This window comes from Eumetopias jubatus, unplaced genomic scaffold (genome assembly GCF_037043125.1).
Source record: "Eumetopias jubatus isolate StellerSeaLion01/CBP00866 unplaced genomic scaffold, mEumJub1_p1.0 scaffold_1, whole genome shotgun sequence".
NCBI lineage: Eukaryota > Metazoa > Chordata > Mammalia > Carnivora > Otariidae > Eumetopias > Eumetopias jubatus.
In genome coordinates this window covers 212,936,721-212,958,476 of record NW_028274807.1, presented here as the reverse complement: position 1 = coordinate 212,958,476, position 21,756 = coordinate 212,936,721, and the positions used below count along the sequence as shown (strand labels likewise).

Below are 21,756 nucleotides of genomic sequence, written 5' to 3'. Positions count from 1 at the left end.
GGGAGGACATGGCCTCGCCCCACAGCCCCACATCCGACATTGAGGGTTTCAGCTTCCCGGGAGGAAGGTGGGAGGGAAGGGGGTCAAGGGAGGGCTCCCTGCTGATGGCACCCCCCCCAAACCCCACAGATGTCAACGAGTGCGCAGACCCCGTGAACTGCATCAATGGCCTGTGTATCAACACCCCCGGAAGCTACCTCTGCAGCTGCCCCCAGGACTTTGAGCTGAACCCCAGCGGGGTGGGCTGTGTGGGTGAGTAAGCCTCAACTCCCGCTGGGGCGCCCGTGGCAGGTGAGCTGGGCCTACCACTTGCTAACCGCCCTCTTCCACCTGTTCAGACACCCGGGTTGGGAACTGCTTCCTGGACACGCATGACCGAGGGGACGGTGGCATTTCCTGCACTGCGGAGATCGGGGTTGGCGTCACCCGCGCATCCTGCTGTTGCTCTCTGGGACGGGCCTGGGGCAACCCCTGTGAACCGTGCCCGATGGCCAACACCAGTGAGTCTCGCGGTGGGGAGACACAGGCGAGCACGCCCCAGGACTCACGGGGTCGTCTTTGCTATGGGAGGGACCCTGAGAACCAGAGAGGGATAGGAGCTGCCCTGGGTCACACGGCACATTCTTGGCAGTTCATCAGCTATGCCTCTCTCGAGGTCTCTTTCTGCTGTCCCGTCTGCAAATTCTCTGTGTGTTTCTATTCACTTGCTTCCTCAGTCAGGCAGCAAACGTTGAGAGTTCCTCTGTGCCCTGTGCAAGGGGCTGGGGACCCAGAGAAGGATGAACCACAGCCCTACACACTGCCCCGTGCCCATAAACCAGTGGTCCCTGGGCTGTGGGAGTAGAGCGATTCTAAGGGTTTGTTTGAGGCTCAGTGACGGCAGTGGAGAAGAAGAGGGTAAGGGAAGCCTTCCCGGGACAAGGGGCTTAAATGAGGTTTGGAAGGATGAGCAGGAGTTTTCCAGGTAGAGCAGGGGGAAGGGTGTGTGATGCAGTGGGAATAGCATGTACAAAGGCCTGAGGTTCACACACCTGCCTATATATTCCGGTGTGTGTGTGTGTCTGTGATGTCCAGGGTCTTTCTTTCAGTGGGGGAAATTTGCAGTCACATTGGTCTGGTTTTAGGTCAGAAGAAATTGCCCCTCTCCACTCCCAGCTATTAGCACACAGTCCATCTGTTCACGTGTTGAATGTGAACACGTGTTTACACACATATGCACACGCACACTTGTGCACGCACACTGCCCCCTCCTCCCAGATTGGCCAAGATCTCTTGGCTCCAAGAGGCTGAGATATAGGGGCTATAGTTGGTATAGTAGAGGGATGCAGGGCCCATCCTGGAGCCCTTTGTAGGGGACCTCAGCTCCCCTGCCTCCCCTCCTTCCCTTGCCTAAATGCCTCTCCCCACAGCCCCTCAGAAGACCCTGTTTCCCTTGCAGCTGAGTACAGAACCTTGTGCCCTGGGGGCGAGGGCTTCCGGCCCAACCCCATCACTGTCATCCTGGAAGGTGAGTTCCTGGCCGACCATCCAGCCACGTACCCACTGACTGACCTTTCTCTCACCCCCGCTTCACCAAAGTGCAGTTGTCGGGGCCCCACATCCTCCTGCCCTGAGGTCAGGCTGTGAGACTAAACTGTTCTTAGTGTGTGGTGAATTTTTTGTTTTTTTCTTTCATTTACCTTTTCTTCCACCTGTTGGTTTATTGATCCATCCTTCCACCCATCCATCTATTCATCCCCCACCCACCTCTCTATCCAACCACCCAGCCACTCACCCATCCTTCCTTCCCTCCATCCATCCACACACACATAACCCCCATCCCCCCATCCAGTCGTCTGTCCATCCATCCATCCATCCGTCCGTCCATCCATCCACTCATTCATCTTGTCATTGACCCACTGGTTTATTCATCCACTATTTTATAATTCACCCATCCATCCACCTAGTCCCCTATCCAGTGACCCATCCATCCATCCATATATCTATTCACTTTTTTTAAGTAATCTCTGTGCCCAAAGTGGGGCTTGAACTCATGTCCCCGAGATCAAGAGTCAGTGCTCTACCAGCTGAGCCAGCCAGATGCCCCTCCTCCATCCATCCTTTTATGTACAGGGGATGATGAGATTGGAGAGTTCCATCCAGGGCGAGCGATGCGATGGCTGGGTAGACGGATAGGTGGATGGTTTGGATGGACGGGGGGAGGGGGGATGGACTAGGAAATGAAGAGAAAGGGGATGAATTCAGGGTGACACTGGCCCAAAAGAGTCTAGGTGCAGCCTCCAAGATAGGGCCCTGGCCTGAACGCTCCAGATAGCCGGCAGCTCTCAGGTATTCTCGAAGAAGCAGCTTGGCTCTCCTGTGGGGCCCTGGAAAGCCCAGGTAGGGTGTCGGTGTCCCCCGAGGCCTCTGCTTAGGCTTAGTTCCAAGCACGGCTTCCTCGCTTCCTGACAGACATTGATGAGTGCCAGGAGCTGCCTGGGCTGTGTCAGGGGGGCGACTGTGGCAACACGTTTGGCAGCTTCCAGTGCACATGCCCCCCTGGCTACCACCTCAAGGGGGACACCCGCACTTGTGAGGGTGAGTATGCGCCCTCCCCACCCCACCCCGCCTTCCTCCCTAATGGCACCTCCCTCCTCAGGGGCTGGGGCCTGAAATGCCCCCAGGGGCCAGCTCACCTTCCTCGCGGCCAGTGGGGGTGGGGGGGTGGGCATCGGAAGGCGGGGAAGGCTTCCTTGGAATCCCTCTGGCTGCCCTCTGCTCTGCTGCCTCCCTCTGACTTCCGACGCTTGCAGAAGTGGCCTGGCTTTGCTATAGCTCCTACGCCCTCCCTCCTTGGGACAAAAGCTGACCCAGGCCCAGCACTGGGAGTGGGGAGGGACAGATACAGAGGGAGTAGCTACACTGCTCCTTCAAGCAGCACTTCGCCTGCCTCCTTCCTGCTCTCCTTTGTGCATCGTAGTAATGGCCAGCAGGTACCCGGAGTCTGAGACTGTGTGTCACCACCGCACCGAGCATCTTCCGTTGTCGTCTGTTCATTCAGCCCAACAGCCCCATGAGGGGAATGCTCCTTTTATGATCGCATTTTTCAGATGCAGAAACTAAGGCTCAGGGAGATTAAGTGACTTGTCCAGAGGCACCAGCTAGTAAGTGAGGGAAACCCAGCCATTCTTTAAGATTTTATTTTTATTTTTATTTATTTGACAGAGAGGGACACAGCGAGAGAGGGAACACAAGCAGGGGGAGCGGGAGAGGGAGAAGCAGGCTTCCCGTGGAGCCGGGAGCCCAGTGCGGGGCTCGATCCCAGGACCCCGGGACCACGACCTGAGCCGAAGGCAGACGCTTAACGACTGAGCCACCCAGGCGCCCCAAACCCAGCTATTCTGGTCCTTGAGTCTGAGCTCTTCCAATGCAGTATCCAAGTCTGTGAGTCCATCCATCCATCCATCCATCCCTCTATCTATCCATCCGTCCACCTAGTCATCCATCCATCCATCCATCCACCCACCCATCCATCCCTCCCTCCCTCCCTCCCTCTATCCATCCATCCATCTATCCATCCATCCATCCATCCGTCCATCCATCCATCCATCCATCCACCCATCCATCCACCCATCCATCCATCCATCCATCCACCCATCCATCCACCCATCCATCCATCCATCCACCCATCCATCCATCCACCCATCCACCCATCCATCCACCCATCCATCCACCCATCCATCCATCCATCCATCCACCCATCCATCCATCCATCCATCCACCCATCCATCCACCCATCCATCCACCCATCCATCCACCCATCCATCCATCCATCCATCCATCCATCCATCCACCCATCCATCCATCCATCCATCCACCCATCCATCCACCCATCCATCCATCCATCCATCCACCCATCCATCCATCCATCCATCCATCCATCCACCCATCCATCCACCCATCCATCCATCCATCCATCCATCCACCCATCCATCCACCCATCCATCCATCCATCCATCCATCCATCCATCCATCCACCCATCCATCCACCCATCCATCCATCCATCCATCCATCCATCCACCCATCCATCCACCCATCCATCCACCCATCCATCCATCCACCCATCCATCCACCCATCCATCCATCCATCCATCCACCCATCCATCCACCCATCCATCCACCCATCCATCCACCCATCCATCCATCCACCCACCCATCCATCCACCCATCCATCCATCCATCCATCCACCCATCCATCCACCCATCCATCCATCCACCCACCCATCCATCATCCATCCATCCATCCATCCATCCATCCATCCATCCATCCACCAATTCATTCTTTCTCCCCCTTTCAACAATATTAGTTGAACACCTACATGCAGCCAGATGCTGACACCAGCATCCAAGGACAGGATGTGTACCTTTTTCTCAGAGCAGTGCTGTTTAGAAACTCAAGGAAATGGGGAAGGAAGGGAGAGATCTAAGATCAAGACACCGATTGCCATTGTACATGGAGGTGGAAGCTGTCATACCTTCGAGAGTCAGAACCCAAATACTTGAAATATACTTCATTCCTCTCTACCTCCCCGTCCCTTAGGATATCAAGGGAGAAAGAGAAAGGCCTTCTTGGGGCGCCTGGGTGGCTCAGTCAGTTAAGCATCTGCCTTCGGCTCTGACTGTGATCTCAGGGTCCTGGGATCGAGCTCCACACTGAGCTCTCAGCGGGGAGTCTGCTTCTCCCTCTCCCTTTTCCTCTGCCCCTCCCCCCTACTCATGCTCTCTCTCTCTCAAATAAAGAAATAAAATCTTTAATAAAAAGGTCCCATCAACAAATAAAGGTCACAGGGCCGGCAGACTTGAACCTGAATGTTGACCTTGGATGTGCAGCCTTGCAGGACCAGCAGTGTGCTTGAGGGCTGCAGTCCTTTCAGCCCTTGCCAGCAGTCAGACTCAAGGGATGGAACTTGTGCAGTAGCACAGGACCCTGCTCTCCAAAGGGCCCACCCTTGGCCTAATGCTTTGCTGTTGCCATCTTGAAATTCTTCATGTAGCTTGAACAAGGAAGCCCCAGTCTTCATTTTGCACTGGGCAAGTTCTGTAGCTGTAGCCGGTTCTTGTCGAATGGTAGGTCTCACTCCTGGAATCGCTGGGTTGTATGGTGAATCTATGGACTATTCTGTTTTGTGTGAGGAACTGCCGAACTGTTTTCTGTTTTACGTGCTCACCCACAATGTGCAAGGGCCCCAGTTTCTCCACATCCTCATCAACACTGGTATCTTCTGTTGCTCAAAGTTCTACTGTCTAGTGGGTGTGAGGTGGCATCTCATTGTGGTTTTGATCTGCATTTCCCTGATGACTAATGACTAATGAGCATCTTTTCATGTGCTTGTTAGTCATTCATATATCTCTGGAGTAGTGTCTGTTCATATCTTCTGCCCATTTTTAAATGGGGTTGTTTGTCTTTTTGTTGTTGAGTTGTGAGAGCTCTTTGTGATTCTGGATCAAAGACCCTTATCAGATCTATGATTTGCAAATAGTTTCTCCCATTTTGTAGTTGTGGTTGTGGTTGTGGTTCCACTTTCTTGATGGTCTCCTTGGATGCACAACAGGCTTTAATTCTGATGAAGCCCAATTTATCTGTTTTTTTTTTTTTTTCCTTCCGTAACTGTGCCTTTGGTGTCATCTAGAATCCATTGCCAAATACAGGCAACGTCTTTTCTAAGAGTTTTATCATGTTAGCTCTTACATTTAGGTTTCCTCCTTGTTGTGAGCTAACTTTTTTATATGTTGTCAGGGAGGGATCCAACTTTATTCTTTGGCATGTGGATATCCAATTGTCCCCACATCACTTGTTGAAGAGCTCTTTCCCCCATTGAATGGTCTTGGCTCCCCTGTTGAAAATCTTGTGACATACAGTTTCTTTCTGGACTCTCAATTCGATTCCATTGATTTATATGTCTAGCCTTCTGCTAGAACCCCACTGTCCTGATTACTGGAGCATTGCAAGTTTCAAAATTGGGGAGGGTGAGCCCTCCAGCTTTGTTTTTCCTTTTCCAAGGTGGCTTTAGGTAGGCGGGGTCCCCTGCAATTCCATATGAATTTAGGATCAGCTTTTCCATTTCAGCAAAATGAAGTCATTGGGATTTTGACGGGGATTGTATTGAAACTGGAAATTGCTTTGGCGACTACTGCCATTCTAACAGTGTTAAATCTTCTTTTTTTTTTTTTTAAAGATTTTATTTATTTATTTGAGAGAGAGAGAGAATGAGAGAGAGCACGAGAGGGAATAGGGTCAGAGGGAGAAGCAGACTCCCTGCTGAGCAGGGAGCCCGATGTGGGACTCGATCCCGGGACTCCAGGATCATGACCTGAGCCGAAGGCAGTCGCTTAACCAACTGAGCCACCCAGGCGCCCCAGTGTTAAATCTTCTGACCCATGTACACAGAGGGTCTTTCCATTGCTGTAGGTCTTTAATTTTTTTGCGGTGATGCTTTGTAGTTTGCAGTATTCAACTCTTGCACCTCTTTGGTTAAACTTATTCCTAAGCATTTAATTTTTTGGACGCTATTATAAGCAGAGTTTTTTAAAGTTTCCTTTTTGCTTGCTCACTGACAGGATACAGGAGTACAGCTGATATATTTTTGGGTTGGTCTTATATTCTGCAATTATATTGACCTCACTTATTAATTAGCTCTGATGTTTTTGTTTTGTGGATTCCTTTCTAATATTCTGCTGCCCGCTTTTGCATGGCCCACTAGCTACGAATGCTCTTTACATTTTTTAAATGGTTGAAGAAAATCAAAAGAAGAAGAGTATTTTGCCATATGTGAAAAAGACATGAAATTCACATTTCAGGTTCCATAAATCAAGTGTTATCGGAGCACAGGCATGCTGATTTCTTTCTTTCTTTCTTTTTTTAAGATTTTATTTCTTTATTTGAGAGAGTGCACTGGGGGGCGGGGGGTGGAGTGGAGGGAGAGGGAGAAGCAGGCTCCCCGGTGAGCAGAGAGCCCGATGCAGGGCTCGATCCCAGGACCCTGGATCAGGACCTGAGCCAAAGACAGACGCTTAACCGATTGAGCCACCCCGGCGTGCCGTGCTGATTTCTTTACCTATTGTCTGTGGCTTCTCTCACACCACAGGAGCAGAGTGAATAGGTGTCAGAGACCACTGTTTGGCTTGCAAAACAAAAAAGTATGCTATCTGACCTTTATAGAAAAAGTTTGTTGCTCCTGGACTAGAAAACTGATTAGACCGAGAGTCTCCTTTTTTTCCAAAAATACTTGATGCGTGGGGCACCTGCTTCCTGTCACCTCACATTAGGTAGCCCACGGCTGTCTCACGCTTGGTGATAATGTAATTGGCTCATGGGGCTCAGGTCATATTTTTTTCTTAATAGCTTAATAGAAGTGAGATCATAGTAAACTTCCACCCCACCCCCCACTTAATGCCATGTTAGATCTTTCCATGTCACTAAGATGCCTGCACCTTTTAAGCTAATTTTGAAACCAAGCTCAAGCCCATAATGAAGTGGCTCCACCAGATCCAGATCCTGGGTGGGGAGTTACCCAGACAACTCCTGGAAGCTGCCCCTCCCTCCCCTGCAGACATCGACGAATGCTCTGCACACTCGGGCATCTGTGGCCCTGGTACCTGCTACAACACCCTGGGGAACTACACCTGTGTCTGCCCCGCGGAGTACCTGCAAGTCAACGGTGGCAACAACTGCATGGGTACAAAGTGTGATGACTGGGGAGACGGTTGTGGGAAAAGCACTCGGGTGTGGGAGGGACTTCTCAGAGTCTCCATGCTTTGGAAGAGTGTGGCAAGGTGTGTTTAGGGGAGTGGGGGGGGGGGGAGTGTATGAGTTGCTGGTCAGCAGCAGAGAACAAGATGTGGGACTTGGGGGCCCAGGGCCGTCATGTATGGTTGTTCAGGTTGCACACTGTCCAACAAAAACTAGAATTAAATGGCACCCCGTGTGTCTTGGGGGAGAGACATCAAGCCAGTCATTTTCAAATGGATCCATGAATGAGTTCCCATCCGTCTGGCTCTCTCTTCCTCTGGCTCCGTTATCTTTTATCCGCACCCCTCTTCCTAACCCAACTGCAGACACGAGGAAGAGCATCTGCTTCCGGCACTATAATGGCACATGTGGAAATGAGCTGGCCTTTAATGTGACCCGGAAGATGTGCTGCTGCTCGTACAACATCGGCCAGGCCTGGAACAGACCCTGTGAGGCCTGCCCCACCCCTGCCAGCTGTGAGTGCCCTCCCCCACCTTCTTTCCAGGTTGGCCCTTCCTAGTGCAATATTTAAGGAGGCACGCCTTGCTTAGGGCACCCAGATTAGCTCTCATCCTACATTGTTCCAATGAGGGCTGAGGAGTTGAAGTTATGTCCTAGTTGAGGTACGGAAATCATCGCTCTTAAGGTGGGCAAAGCATCCTTTCTTCCATTTGGCAGATTTGGGGAATTCAGAAAGGGTCAGTGAAGCCTATATTTGTGGTGAAGATCCTTGAGCCAGGGAAGGGGCACACTCGGGGAAGCTCTCGGGAAGACTGCTAAAATGTTGGTTGGGATGAAGAAGGGCGTTCCGGGCAGGGAACAGCATGAGCATAGGCCTGGAGGCAGCACTGAGCCCCAGACCGTGCTAGCAGCTAGAATGAGAGCTAATGGAATGATCTAGCAGCCAGCCCAGGTATCAGAAAGCGCTGAAAGCGTAGGGCAGTGAGTGAAAGTGGGCAACGAGGGGGTTACAGTATTAGTGCTGGGGGCTGAATGTGTCCCCCCAAATTCATATGTTAAAGCCTTTATCTCCAGTGTGGCAGGGTTAGGAGGTGAGGCCTGGGGGAGGGGATTAGGTCCTGCGGAGGGAGCCCCCCTGAATGGGATGAGCGGACACCCGAGGGAGATGATCTCCACCACGTGAGGACAGAGCGGGAAAACAGCCGTCTGTGAACCGGGAGGTGGCTCTCACCAGACACCGAATCTGCCAACGCCTCGGTCTTGGGCTCCCAGCCTCTGGAACTGTGAGGAATACATGTCTGTTGCTTCGGCCCCCCAGTCTGTGGTGTTTTGGTATAGCAGCCCGAGCTGGCTAAGACAATTTGCTTCCTAGGGCTGCAGTAACAAATGACCACAAACTCGGTGGCTTAAAAAACCCAGAAATTAGTTTTCTCCCAGTTCTGAAGACTAGAAGTCAGAAGTCAGGTGTTAGAGGGGACCATGCCCCCCTCCAGAGGCCCTAGGTTAGAATCCGTCTTTGCTTCTTCCAGCTTCTGGTGGCTCTGGGCATCCTTTGTGTCTGGCCCTGATCTCTGCCTTCATCTTCACGTGGCGTCTTATCCCTGAGGCTCTGTGTGTCCCTTCTTTTTCTTATAAGGACACCAGGCATTGCATTCAGGGCCCACCCTCATCCAGGATGACCTCGTCTTATCTTGATTCAACCTGCAAAGACCCTCTTTCCCCAAACGGTCACACTCGGAGGTGGTGGGTGGACACGACCTTGGGGGGCGGTAACCGTCCATCCATCCAGTGCAAGGCGATGGAGAGGGGGTGGTTACTGGGCACTTCCGGGGGACAGGTGCTGTTTCTAGGGTTCCAGGTTCTAGGAAACAAGATTGGGCAGGCCCAAGCTTGTGCAGGCTGGGAGGAAGCTGCAGACCGCCAACTCTGGCCAGGAGAGTGTCAAGACAGATCAAATGTCATCCCCCAGGTCAGATGCTAGGACTTAGGTACCTGCCCGGATCTCGTGCACCTGAAACTGAGGTGCAGGTAGACTCTGATGAGGCAGGAGTCCACGCCAGCCAAGGGTCCATTCTCATCACAATGCAGACAGAAGAGCGAGTGAGGGCCAGGGCAGGCCCCTGGGGAAAGGTGGCAAGGGGGTACTGCCCTGCCCCGGTGGGGGCGGGGGTGGAGCCCAAGGGCGGTGTCTGGTGCCAGTGTGGTGGGTCAGCGGGGAGCCCCAGGGAGCCTTCCCTGTGGGCGGCCCCAAGTCCTCGAGGCTGAAGTGGGCTTTGCTAGGGAACAGCGAAGGGACCAGCATGTGCGAAGTTGTGGTGGCACGGCAGAGCAGGGCACCTCCGGACGTGTAATGACATCAGGGTAATGGGAGGGCAGGAGTTACTGCTGGAGACGTAGGGCCAGGGGGTGAAAGTCTTGAGGTCCAAACTGAAGAGTCTACCTATTCTGGGGAGGGCAGTGGGGCGCGGGTGGCGGCACTCCTGCGGCGAAGAGATGAGCCAGGTCGCGTCTCTGCGTCTCTGTGTTGGAAGATCATGCTGCACAGGTGGATGGTTGCCTGTTGCCCTTCCCCTGCTGCTCAAAGCGGGGGTGGGGGCGTAGGGGGGAGAGGGGCTAGTTATCGGGAGGCCAGATGTGGGCTGCGCTGCAAGGGCTGGAGGAGGTGGTGGGTGGGGGGTCAAGAAGAGGAGGAGGTGTCCTCCCCAGGAGCCTGCAGCCCCAGCACCCTCTGCCCTGTTCTCCTTTGCCCAGTGGACTACCAGATCCTGTGCGGACACCAGGTCCCTGGCTTCGTCATTGACATCCACACAGGGAAGCCCCTCGGTGAGTGACCATGTCCCCCCTGCCTGTAGCCCCAGGTCCCTCTGTCCCCAGACCCCTGACCTCTCCCTTCCATGCGTCTCCACCCCAAACTCCTGCGCTTCTAACTCCCCAGACCAGGCCAGGAGTCCTGTCACCAAACACTGCCCTCCATCTAAAAAAAAAAAAGTGAGAGTATTTGTATGAAGTTGTTATTCATTTTTTAAAATTCTGATAAAATACACATAACATGAAATTTGCCATCTTAGCCATTGTGAAGCGCACAGCTCAGCGGCGTGAAGCACACTCGCACCGTCCTGCAGCCACCCCCACCCTCCGTCTCCAGAACGTTCCGTCTCCCCACACGGAGACTCTGTCCCCACGAAGCACGGACTCCCCACCCCCTTGCCCCAGCCCCGGCTCCCACCCTCTCCTCTCTGTCTGTGTGGACGGGACTCCTCTGGGGACCTCCTGGGACTGGGGTCCTGCGGGATGTGTCCTTCTGGGTCTGGCTCCTCTCGCTGAGCATGATGATTCCGAGGTTCATCCAGGATGCAGCAGGGGTCAGAACACTTCCGTTCTAAGCTACACAAGGTTCTGTTACAACCTAACCCCTGCATGCCACATTTCAGCTGCGTGGCATTGACTTGATGACCCCATTTCCAGCTCTCCTCATCTGAAACAATCAGAACGTGGCAGACGCGGTGACCGTGTCAAACCAAAGGCCCCTTCACACTCCCACGATTCCCATGCCGCATGCCCCGGGGATTTCTAGATCCTTCTTCATGCATTTGAATATACATAGAGGTCCCCACTGAAAATGTATGACAATGTTTTCTGGGGAGTTGGAGATTTTATAATTCTAGAATTCCCTACATAGTGGTCGGCAACTCACCTTTTTTTCAGCCAGCCACGAGTTGTGGAGCCCTGGGCACGTTACCCGCATGCAGTGCCATTCCTCTTGACCGGCTTTGTGGCGTTCCACGGGTGGACCCGTCCCGTGTCACGAGCCCGTCCCCCCTGGATGGGCACTGGGTTCCCTTTCTATACAGTTGACCCTTGAGCAGCATGAGGGTTAGGGGCGCCAAACCCCGTGCAGTCAAAATTCCGCATATAACTCTTGGCTCCCCCCAAACTTAACTAATAGTCTACTGGCGACCAGAAGCCTTACTGATGGTGTAAACAGTAGATTAACACCGATTTTGTACATTACATGTATAATATATTGCATTCTTAAAATAAAGAAAGCTAGAGTCAAGAAAACATTATTAAGACAATCATAAGGAAAGTACTGTATTTCTATAAAAAAATAAACACTCATGCCTCAGGGGCCCCTTGCAGTTTGAACCTGTGCTGTTTAAGCGACAACTGTATACATAACAGCTTCCCTGGGATCTAACTCACACACCACACACTTGGCCCAGCTCAAGTACAATTCCGTGGTTCCCCATGTCTTCACGGAGCGGTGCAGCCAGCACCACGATCTAAGTTAGAACATCTTCGTCCCGCAAAAAGAAACCCGGTCCCCGTGAGCGGTCACTCCCCGTTCTGTCCTCCCCCAGCCCCTGGCGAGCGCGGTTCTCCTCTTTGTTCCTGGGGATTCGCTCTTCTGGGCGTTTCATGTCACTGGGATTGTACACTCTGTCTTCTCGCATCTGGCTTCCCTCACCAAGCAGCTGGTCCGTGTTGTGACCCCGGGAGGCAGAGGCGGCCTCACTGGGCCGCAGCCAATGGGTTTTCCGTCGAGAGATGCTCCCCCAGCTCTTGGTCCCACATCCCGATCTCTCTCTGGTGTCAGAAAGATTCTGGCCACCGCAGAGTTGCTCCCCTGTGGCCAGACCGCGGGGCCCCTTGGCTCAGGGCCCCCGGCTGCTGCCTGGGGCTGGGCTGGCCCTGACGGCTGACGCCCTCCCCAGACATCGACGAGTGTGGGGAGATCCCTGCCATCTGCGCCAGTGGCATCTGCATCAACCAGATCGGGAGCTTCCGGTGCGAGTGCCCCACGGGCTTCCGCTACAACAGCGTGCTGCTGGTTTGCGAAGGTGCCACCTGCCCGGCCTCCCCCAGCCCTGGGTGGGAGGCTGCTCCCCGACCCTGTGTGCTCTGGGCGTGTCATTTAAGCCTCAGGTTCCCTTTCTGTACAATGGGGCTAATGCCTGTCCAGGGGCCTCCAGCCCACATCACTGCTGCCCCTCGGGTTCCGGCTACTCCCGGAGAGGTTCCCCGCTCGGAAGCCTGGGGCAGGGTGTGGGGCTGGACTCTGGCAGGGAGGCCTCCTGCACTCCCGCCCGTCGGCTATGTTCCGCAGACACGAACGAGTGTGCCAGTGGAGAGAGCCCCTGCCAGCAGAATGCCGACTGCGTCAATGTCCCCGGCAGTTACCGCTGCACATGTGCCCGAGGGTACAGGCTGTCGCCCGGCGGGGCCTGCGTGGGTGAGCGGGGGGACACCAGCCGGGCGCAGGGTGGGGGCCGAGGGTGTGGGGTATGGGACAAAGCTAGGCTCTGTCCCCTGTGACTTGAGTCGGGCATGGCTCTGTCCGGGCTGTGCCATGCATGGGGTGGCAGGAATACTGAGTACCTGTTAATGGGGTTGGGGGTGGGGGGGGCGGAACGGGAGCATGGTGCTGGTAGTAGCTTGAATGGGGGGCCTCCAGGCAGGTCCTGGCTCCCCCCTCACAGTGCATGAGGGCTCAGCAAACACCGTGTGTGTGTGGGTGGGGGGGGAGGTAGGGTTCTGGGGACGCCACACTGCCTGCCCTCCCCCAGGACGGAACGAGTGTCGGGAGATCCCAAACGTCTGTAGCCATGGTGATTGCGTAGACACAGAGGACAGCTACACATGCCTTTGTCACCGTGGCTTCCGCGCCTCGGCGGACCAGACCCTGTGTGTGGGTGAGAGTCCCTTCCCGCTTCCTCCCGGAGAGCCAGGCTGCCAAGCGAGGCTGGGGTGGCGGCCACAAGTCTGCACCTCCCCTGGGGTGAGGACAGTGGTTTCATCCACCCGGTCCACAGACAGACCCAGCTTTGAGTCCCAGCACTTAAGACCTTGGGTAAATGACTTACTCAACTCCTTGGGCCTCAGTTTGCAAAATGGGAGTGATAAATTGTTCCAGGGGCACTTTTCAGCCATCACCCCCCAAGTGTCCCTGCCCATCCACCTGGACAGGGCTGGGTGCAGGGGAGGTGGGCTGGGTCTGGCCAGGCCCTCCCTCTCCCTCCCTGCGCTGCCCGATGCACTGGGTGACCCGGATGGGGCTTGGGGGCTTTGCTCTGGCAGACGTCGATGAGTGTGACCAGCAGCCGTGCGGAAATGGGAACTGTAAGAACATTGTCGGCTCCTACAACTGCCTCTGCTTCCCTGGCTTCATGGCAGCACCCAGTGGGGATTGCGTGGGTGAGCCACCTGGGCTGGCGGGCAGGCCTCGTTGCCCGCCCCCCGAAAAGTGGGTCCTTGGCTTCAGGGTCCCCCTCTGAAATAAAGGCTCTGGCCCCAGGGATCCCTTCAGAAAAACAACCCTCAGCGGTTGGTGTTCCTTCTAAAAAATGAGTCAACCACACAATTTCCCACACCTCTTCAATCGTCAGGTCCCGGGAGGGGGGCTCTTGCTCGAGCTTATGCTCAGCTTGATGGCGGCAGGTACAGGGAGGACAGTGAGGACCTGGGTGATGCTTGCAGTTGAGCGCAGTGGTTAAAGCATGCATTCCAAGGTCAGGCAGCGTGAATCTGAGCCCAGCGCTGCCACCTGCCCGCTGTGTGACCCCAAACAAGTCCTCTACCTCTCTGGGCCTCAGTTTCCTCCTCTGCAAAAAAGGAGATTAATTGTAGTCCGCTGTGTGACCCCAAACTAGTCCTCTACCTCTCTGGGCCTCAGTTTCCTCCTCTGCAAAAAAGGAGATTAATTGTAGTCTGCTGTGTGACCCCAAACTAGGCCTCTACCTCTCTGGGCCTCAGTTTCCTCCTCTGCAAAAAAGGAGATTAATTGTAGTCCGCTGTGTGACCCCAAACTAGTCCTCTACCTCTCTGGGCCTCAGTTTCCTCCTCTGCAAAAAAGGAGATTAATTGTAGTACCTACCTATATTAATCGTAGACCAAATAGACTGATTACAAGGAATATTACCAGAGATGAAGAGAGACCTCACATATTCAGGGGGCAATTCTCTGAGAAGACACAACAATCATAAATTCATATGCATCTAACAATAGAGCTTCAAAACCTATGAAGTAAAAATGGACAGAACTGAGAAAGAAATAAGCCCACAGTTACAGTTGTAGACTTCAACACTCCTCCCTCAGGAAGAGAGGGGACAAGGAGAAAATCAGTAAGGCTAGGGAAGACCTGAACAACACTGTCAGTCCCCTAGAGCTGGTCAGCATTTATAGAACATTCCCGAACACACATCTTTCTCAAGCGCACAAGGACATTTACCAGGAAGGCCTGTATTCTGGGCCATAAAACAAACCTTAACAAACCTAAAAGAATTGGGGTGCCTGGTGGCTCAGCCGATGAAGCGTCAGACTCTTGGTTTCGGCTCAGGTTGTGACCTGAGAGTCTTGAGATCAAGCCCACGTCAGGCTCCCTGCTGAGCAGGGAGTCTGCTTCTCTCCCTCTGCCCCGCCCCCCCAGCTCGTGTTTTCCCTCTCTCTCTCAAAATAAATTAAATCTTTAGAAAGAGAAACAAATTTAAAAGAATTGAAGTCATACAAAGTAGGTTCTCAGAATGTAAGGGAATTAAAGTAGAAATCAGTCACAGAAAGGCATCCAGAAAAATCCCCAAATATTTGGAAATTAAACAACATACTACTAAAGAATCCTGAGATCAAGGAAGAAAGTGTAAGGGAAATCAGAAAACATTTTGAATTAAGTGAAAATGGAAACAAAATATGTGGGGTTTACCTAATGGATTACCCAGAGGCAAATTCATAGCATTAAGGCCTACAATACTGGTATCTGCCTCATCGGAGAGTGGGAGGTTAATACACAGAGCCTAGCACATGAGTACATGATAAAGTCACCACCCCCAACTTAACTTCTGTTGTGGACAGAAGTGCAAGGGAGGCTCAGAGCCCCCAGACTGTGGGTGACCCCTCCTGCCCATACCCCTTCTGCAGACGTGGATGAGTGCACCACTCTGGTGGGGCAGGTGTGCCGATTTGGCCAGTGCCTTAACACAGCTGGCTCCTTCCACTGCATCTGCCAGGATGGCTTCGAGCTCACAGCCGACGGGAAGGACTGTGTGGGTGAGTCCCGCCTGGGGGTGGGGAAGCCATCTCTGCCAGCCCCCTGCTCCCAGCTTACCTGCGGTTGGTGCTTCCAAGCGATCATGGTTCCATTTCATAATCATACATTTATCTTAAGGTATAAAAAGAAACAAAAACTAGCACATCCCACCTGTGTTTTCACAGGATTTGTGGTTTAGGGTAAGGCTGTCTTAGAAACCTAAGTTTTCTGAAGTGAAGAATAATCAAGGTGCTAGATGGAGGCCACAGAATCCTGAAGGGGGTCTGTGTGTGGCTTCAGATTAGGAACCTTGCTCCTTCTTCCCCTGGACGCCCCGTGGCTTCACCTATAACCCCCACTTGAGGACACAGAGGCTCTTTCCCCAGCCGTCCCTGTTTTCCTGAGTCTCAGCCCTTCCCCTGGATCCAGGAGAACTTGTCCTGGGGCCCTTGGCCATCATGCAGTGACCATAGGTGCTGGTCCCAGTCCCAAGCGAGCCCCCGTCACAGGCTGGTGCTGGGACCCCTCTTCCTCTCCACAGACACCAACGAGTGTTTCAGCTTCATGGGAACCTGCCTGCCAGGCACTTGCCAGAACCTTGAGGGCTCTTTCCGCTGCATCTGTCCCCCTGGCTTCCAGGTGCAGAATGACCGCTGTGTTGGTGAGTGTCCAGCCCCACCTCCTGCTCTGGGGCCAAGGAGGCATCTCCAGGCCTCTGTTTCTGCATCTGTAAAATGGGAATGCCAGCTGGGATGTACTTAGCACAGCACCCAACACAGCTCCATACACAAGTACTGGTATTAAGATCATTTTGGCTGCTTGGCCCAGGTTCTCTGTCTGGGGCCCACAGGCTTCCTCATGAATCCTATAAAACAGGCATGGTTGTGGGGTCATGCCACACATAGAACTCCTTACTCGATGAGTGATGGTCAAGGTCAAGGACCAGTCTGGCCTGAGCTCCACTGGTTTAATTGCCCAACTGGGTGACTTTGTACTGTGTCCGCTAATCTGGACCAGTCTGGCCTAAGCAGATGGGCTAGCCTGGTACAGGGTGGGCGAACCTGGATCGGGCTACCCTAGCAGTTACCCTGAGCTAACTTCCTCCAGTGTAAGCTAAGTTTATCCAGTCTCGGTTAGCTTTGTACAAAGTTAGTCTCTAAAGATGAACTTTTCCTGACCATGACCCCTATCTTGGAGATACCTTCTAGGAGAGAGACCCCCCACCCCCACCCGGCACAGCCCACCTGGTACTCCGGCTCATGCTGAGTCCTGAGGGCCCCTGCCCTGCATCGGTCCCTGGGCCCGCCCAGGCTGGGCCCCCACTCTGTCTGCCCCCCCTGGCAGCTGAGGCTATCGCACTCTGGCGGAGGTCCTGCCTGCCCCCACCCAGCTCGTGTCCCTACCCCTCCAGACATCGACGAGTGCTTGGAGGAGCCCAACCTCTGCCTCTTTGGCACCTGTACCAACAGCCCTGGGAGCTTCCAGTGCCTCTGCCCGCCTGGTTTCGTCCTCTCTGACAATGGGCACCGTTGCTTTGGTGAGTCTGTGGCCCAAAAAGCATACAGGGTTTAGGGAAGAGGTGGAAGGGAGGGAGAGGAGTTGGGTTACCCAGCAAAGGGGGCTGCTGCAGTTTCCTGTATGGATCTCCAGGAGCGCTGCCTGGGCAGAGGTGTTCCCTGCCTGAGTGGGGTTATCCGAGTCCAGACAACCCGTTGGCCAGACAACTCACTTCTGCGAAGGGCTATCCCGGTCTAGTCTGGGCTGACCGGGTCTCCTGGGCTTCGGTTATCCTGTAGTGGCTTCAGTTGCCCTACCTGGGGTGGCTTCATCTCAGCTAGGCTAGCCTTGTCTAGTGTGGGCTAGCCTCAACCAATCGGAGCCAGCCTCTTCTCTCCCAGGTTAGAGGCAACAATGGGGTGGGCTGGGCAACTCAACCAGTGTGGGTTGTTCAGATCCCCACCTGCCCTGGAGGACTTCTCGGGCTGATGGGAGTCCAGGGCTGAGGACTGAGGGGCTCCCCGACAAGGATTTGGGGTCTGAAGTCCCATGTCCTCTGGCTCTGTCCCTCCAGGAAGGGGCTTCTGAGCCAAGAATAGTGTGGCTGAGTTTGCTGTCCCTGGCAAGGGGGCAGCCCCACAGCTGTGGATGTGGGGTGTTCCCGGAAGGGATCACCCGTGGTCCAGGGGCTGACCCTCATTGGCCCAGGGTGGGTCACATGTCTGTCTCAGAGCCAATCGCCACAGTCAGGGGCCTGGAGGGTTCTGATTGGCTGTTGGTAGGGTCGGGTAGCCCATTGTTGGGGACCGGGGATCCGAGCAGGGCACCGTTGATGACCCTTCAAATGTTTCCCTGGGCATCACCCCACAGACACGCGGCAGAGTTTCTGCTTCACCCATTTTGAGGCCGGGAGGTGCTCTGTGCCCAAAGCTTTCAACACCACCAAGGCCCGGTGCTGTTGCAGCCAGAGGCCTGGCGAGGGCTGGGACGACCCCTGTGAGCTGTGTCCTCAGGAGGGCAGCGGTGAGCACCCCGCCCTGTCTAGTCTCCCGTTGGGTTCTGCCTGCCTGCCTGCCGGCATCGGTTTGGTTGCCTACACCTGCTCAGGGGGTTCCTGGGGGCTGCACCGGCCCCCGACCCTCACCCCCTTCCCCTCTTGGTGTCCAGCTGCCTTTCAGGAGCTCTGCCCCTTTGGCCACGGGGCCGTCCCAGGTCCTGATGACTCTCGGGAAGGTGAGCTCCTCGCCCACGTGCTAAGGGTCCCTCCTCGGCCACCCACTCTGTCTGGGCTCTGCCCCCCCTTCCCAAGTCTCAGACTCCCTCCTCGACCAGTGGGTGGCCCTGGACTGCATGGGCCCCGGAGGGAAGGAAGAGCGCCTGAGTGTGGCTGGGGCGTGACAGGCGCCGTGCCGGCCACCCCTGCCGCCCACAGACGTGAACGAGTGTGTGGAGAGCCCCGGCGTCTGCACCAACGGCCTTTGCGTCAACACCGACGGCTCATTCCGCTGCGAGTGTCCCTTTGGCTACAGCCTGGACTTCACGGGCATCCGCTGTGTGGGTGTGTGACCAGCCCACGTCCCCTGGAAGGAAGGAGTGGGGTGGGCAGAGCAGGTGCCACCCAAGGCAGGATCCTGTCCCTCGGCCACTGTCACTCTCCCCACCCACTTGACCCTTCTCTGCGTGGTTCACTCACTCACTCGTGCACTCAGGCCATCCGTTCACTCAGGCCAACACCCTGCGCCTGCCTGCCCTGCATCCGGCCCAGAGGGGCACCGGACCTGGCCCTGTGTAGCCTGCGGCGGTCGGTGGGGGGCAGACAGGACACTCTCGGAATGTCGAGGACGGGAGGCCCCCTGCAGGCCCTGACTGCAGCCTTTCCCCGCCTCCAGACACGGACGAGTGCTCCGTCGGGCACCCGTGCGGCGAAGGCACCTGCACTAACGTCATCGGAGGCTTCGAATGCGCCTGCGCCGACGGCTTCGAGCCTGGCCCCATGATGATCTGCGAGGGTAGACCCTGCCGTCTGCGTGGTGGGGGGCGCCCCGGGGGCTGGCCTGGGGCTGGGGACCTGGAGCCCGCAGGCCGACCCTGCCCAGCAGGCACCTGCTCTGGCCTCCGCAGATGTGGACGAGTGCTCCTTGAACCCCCTGCTCTGCGCCTTCCGCTGCCGCAACACCGAGGGCTCCTACGTGTGCACCTGCCCGGCCGGCTACGCCCTGCGGGAGGACGGCGCCATGTGCCGAGGTAGGACGCGCAGGCGTGGGGCGCGCGGGGTGGGGCCGGGCTCCCCGAGTCCTCCGTGCCGCGGTCCTGGAGAAGACAGGGAGGTGAGAGCCTGGGCCGCTGGAGGGTGAGCAGAGCCCTGAGGCACGTAGGGGGCAGCGGCGGCTCTGCTGTGAGTAGTCCTCTGTCATCGTGAAAACGGGGTGCCCAGGCTCACAGGTCACTGGCTCTGGTGGCCTCTCCAGAGCTGAGAAGGACAGTGAGGACAGCAGCTGTGCCCCCCAGGGTAGGTGTGGCAATGTTTGGAGACAGTTTCTGTTGTCACAGTCGGGTGTGGGGGGTGAGACGGGCATCGAGTGGCCAGGGACGCTGCTCAATAGACTGCAGAGCCCAGGACGGCTGTCCACCACAAGGGCTTCTTTGGTCCCCCAGTGTCCTTCGTGTCAGAGCCGAGCAGCCCCGGGCTGGGCTTTGGGGCCTCCAGGGCTCCTTCAGTGCTCCGGGGATCGCGATGAAGGCCAGAGAGATTCACAGACCCTGATGTGGGCCGGGGGTGCGGACGTGGGGACGCTCCTGGGCCCCTTGGCTTCTCCAGCGGCCTGGGCACATGGCAGTGCTGTGCCGACCTCACTCTGGCCCTGGCTGGGGCCCCGAGAGGGAGGTGGGATCCAGGCCCCCACAGCCTGGGGCCAGGCCACGGGGCGCCTGACCTTGGCCGCCCTCTCTCCCTGGTTACCCTCAGATGTGGACGAGTGTGCGGACGGCCAGCAAGACTGCCATGAGCGGGGCATGCTGTGTAAGAACCTCATCGGCACCTTCGCCTGCGTCTGCCCCCCAGGCCTGCGGCCTCAGCCCGGTCCCGGGGAGGGCTGCACAGGTATGGGGGTGCTTTGGGGGTGCAGGGACACCCCCGGGGGGAGAGAAGTCAAAGCAAGAGAATGCGGTGGGAGGGGACGCTCCAGGGCGAGGGGAGGCTGGCCTGGGCGGCTCTGGCCTCCCCGGCGGCCTGCCTCATCCCTCCCACCGCAGATGAGGACGAATGTCGTGCCCAGCCCAGCCTGTGTACCAATGGCCGCTGTATCAACACCGCGGGTAGCTTCCAGTGTGACTGTGACAAGGGTTTCCGGCTCAGCCCCGCTGGCACTGAGTGTCATGGTGAGCATGGCCGGGCACGGTGGGCACAGCCACCCCCACGTGGTGCTGCTGCCTGGGGGCCCCCCAAGCCAGCGCCCCTGACACAGGTCACCCCAGAGCCAGCTCAGCCCCTTGCCTCCCAAGCCCCGTCTCAGTGATGCCCCAGCGCCGGGCTGGGGCCGCAGGCCAGCCCCCTGGAGTCACCGACAGCCTCCTCTTCCTCACCCACTCTGGTCTCCAGCCTGTCCCCTCCACGTCCGGTCCCTGGATGTCATCCAGCTGCTCAGTCCCCACTGTCTGTCCAGCATACCTCCACGTGCCTCCTCCCCAGTGTTCCCTGGCCTCCATGCTGCCCTTGACCGTGCATGGTCTCTGCGGCCGGGAGAGGCTGCCCTTTGCCCTCAGGAAGCCGCCTGGCTCTGCAGCCACAGGGCATCTCTCTGACCCTTTGGGTCTGCCGTGGTCCCAGCCCACACCCACAGAGGGCATCTAACAGAGCCAGGGGACAGTGGTCAGGCGGGTTTCACCCTGTGCCCACACGTAGCGTGTCAGAGACATCCAGGAGTCCTTGGTAGATTCTCGGGGCCACCAGATGCCCCGGGGAAGGGGACCCCCGGACGGCCCGTTTCTCCCACCCACTGCCCCCGCCTGTTCCCCACAGACGTCCGGCAGGGGCCCTGCTTCTCCGAGGTGCTGCAGGCCGTGTGTCAGGCTCAGTCGAGCAGCGGTGAGGCTGTCACGAGGGCCCAGTGCTGCTGTGGGGGCGGCCGGGGCTGGGGGCCTCGCTGTGAGCTCTGTCCCCTGCCTGGCACCTCTGCCCACAGGACCCTGTGCCCCCACGGCCCGGGCTACACCGCTGAAGGCCAAGGTGGGTGGCGAGGTTGTTCATGGTCGTGTCTGTGGCCCAGAGGGTGCTAGGGCGTGCGAGCCAGTGGGAAACGGGGTCCATTGCTGTGTGTGTACGTGAACTGGGGTGAAGGGGTGAGCAGGTGTGTGGGCAGGTGTGTGAGACAATGTGTTCTTTGTTTTCTGTGGGCTCCTGAATGAGCCTGCAGAAGCGTGTGAGCTGGTGTGCCTTCCCTTTGTGAGCAAGCTCAGTCATGAGCGTGTCTCCATGTGTTCTTGAGTGTGTGAGCGTGTTAGTGAGCATGC

The 21,756-nt window shown here is 56.2% G+C and overlaps 1 protein-coding gene across 1 annotated transcript in view; it reads left to right on the top strand.

Moving 5' to 3' along the window:
- The window catches only part of FBN3 (fibrillin 3), a 53,227-nt gene that overhangs the window by 23,194 nt on the left and 8,277 nt on the right, over window positions 1-21,756 (top strand). The window contains exons 35-56 of the mRNA XM_088017627.1: window positions 130-252; window positions 339-500; window positions 1,439-1,507; window positions 2,452-2,577; window positions 7,591-7,716; window positions 8,096-8,245; window positions 10,482-10,553; window positions 12,446-12,571; window positions 12,838-12,963; window positions 13,298-13,423; window positions 13,809-13,925; window positions 15,642-15,770; window positions 16,292-16,411; window positions 17,162-17,287; window positions 18,118-18,270; window positions 18,415-18,480; window positions 18,680-18,805; window positions 19,137-19,256; window positions 19,369-19,491; window positions 20,213-20,347; window positions 20,500-20,625; window positions 21,266-21,472. Coding sequence (XP_087873753.1) covers window positions 130-252; window positions 339-500; window positions 1,439-1,507; window positions 2,452-2,577; window positions 7,591-7,716; window positions 8,096-8,245; window positions 10,482-10,553; window positions 12,446-12,571; window positions 12,838-12,963; window positions 13,298-13,423; window positions 13,809-13,925; window positions 15,642-15,770; window positions 16,292-16,411; window positions 17,162-17,287; window positions 18,118-18,270; window positions 18,415-18,480; window positions 18,680-18,805; window positions 19,137-19,256; window positions 19,369-19,491; window positions 20,213-20,347; window positions 20,500-20,625; window positions 21,266-21,472 — 2,754 coding nt within the window. The remainder of the gene's footprint in view (window positions 1-129; window positions 253-338; window positions 501-1,438; window positions 1,508-2,451; window positions 2,578-7,590; window positions 7,717-8,095; window positions 8,246-10,481; window positions 10,554-12,445; window positions 12,572-12,837; window positions 12,964-13,297; window positions 13,424-13,808; window positions 13,926-15,641; window positions 15,771-16,291; window positions 16,412-17,161; window positions 17,288-18,117; window positions 18,271-18,414; window positions 18,481-18,679; window positions 18,806-19,136; window positions 19,257-19,368; window positions 19,492-20,212; window positions 20,348-20,499; window positions 20,626-21,265; window positions 21,473-21,756) is intronic.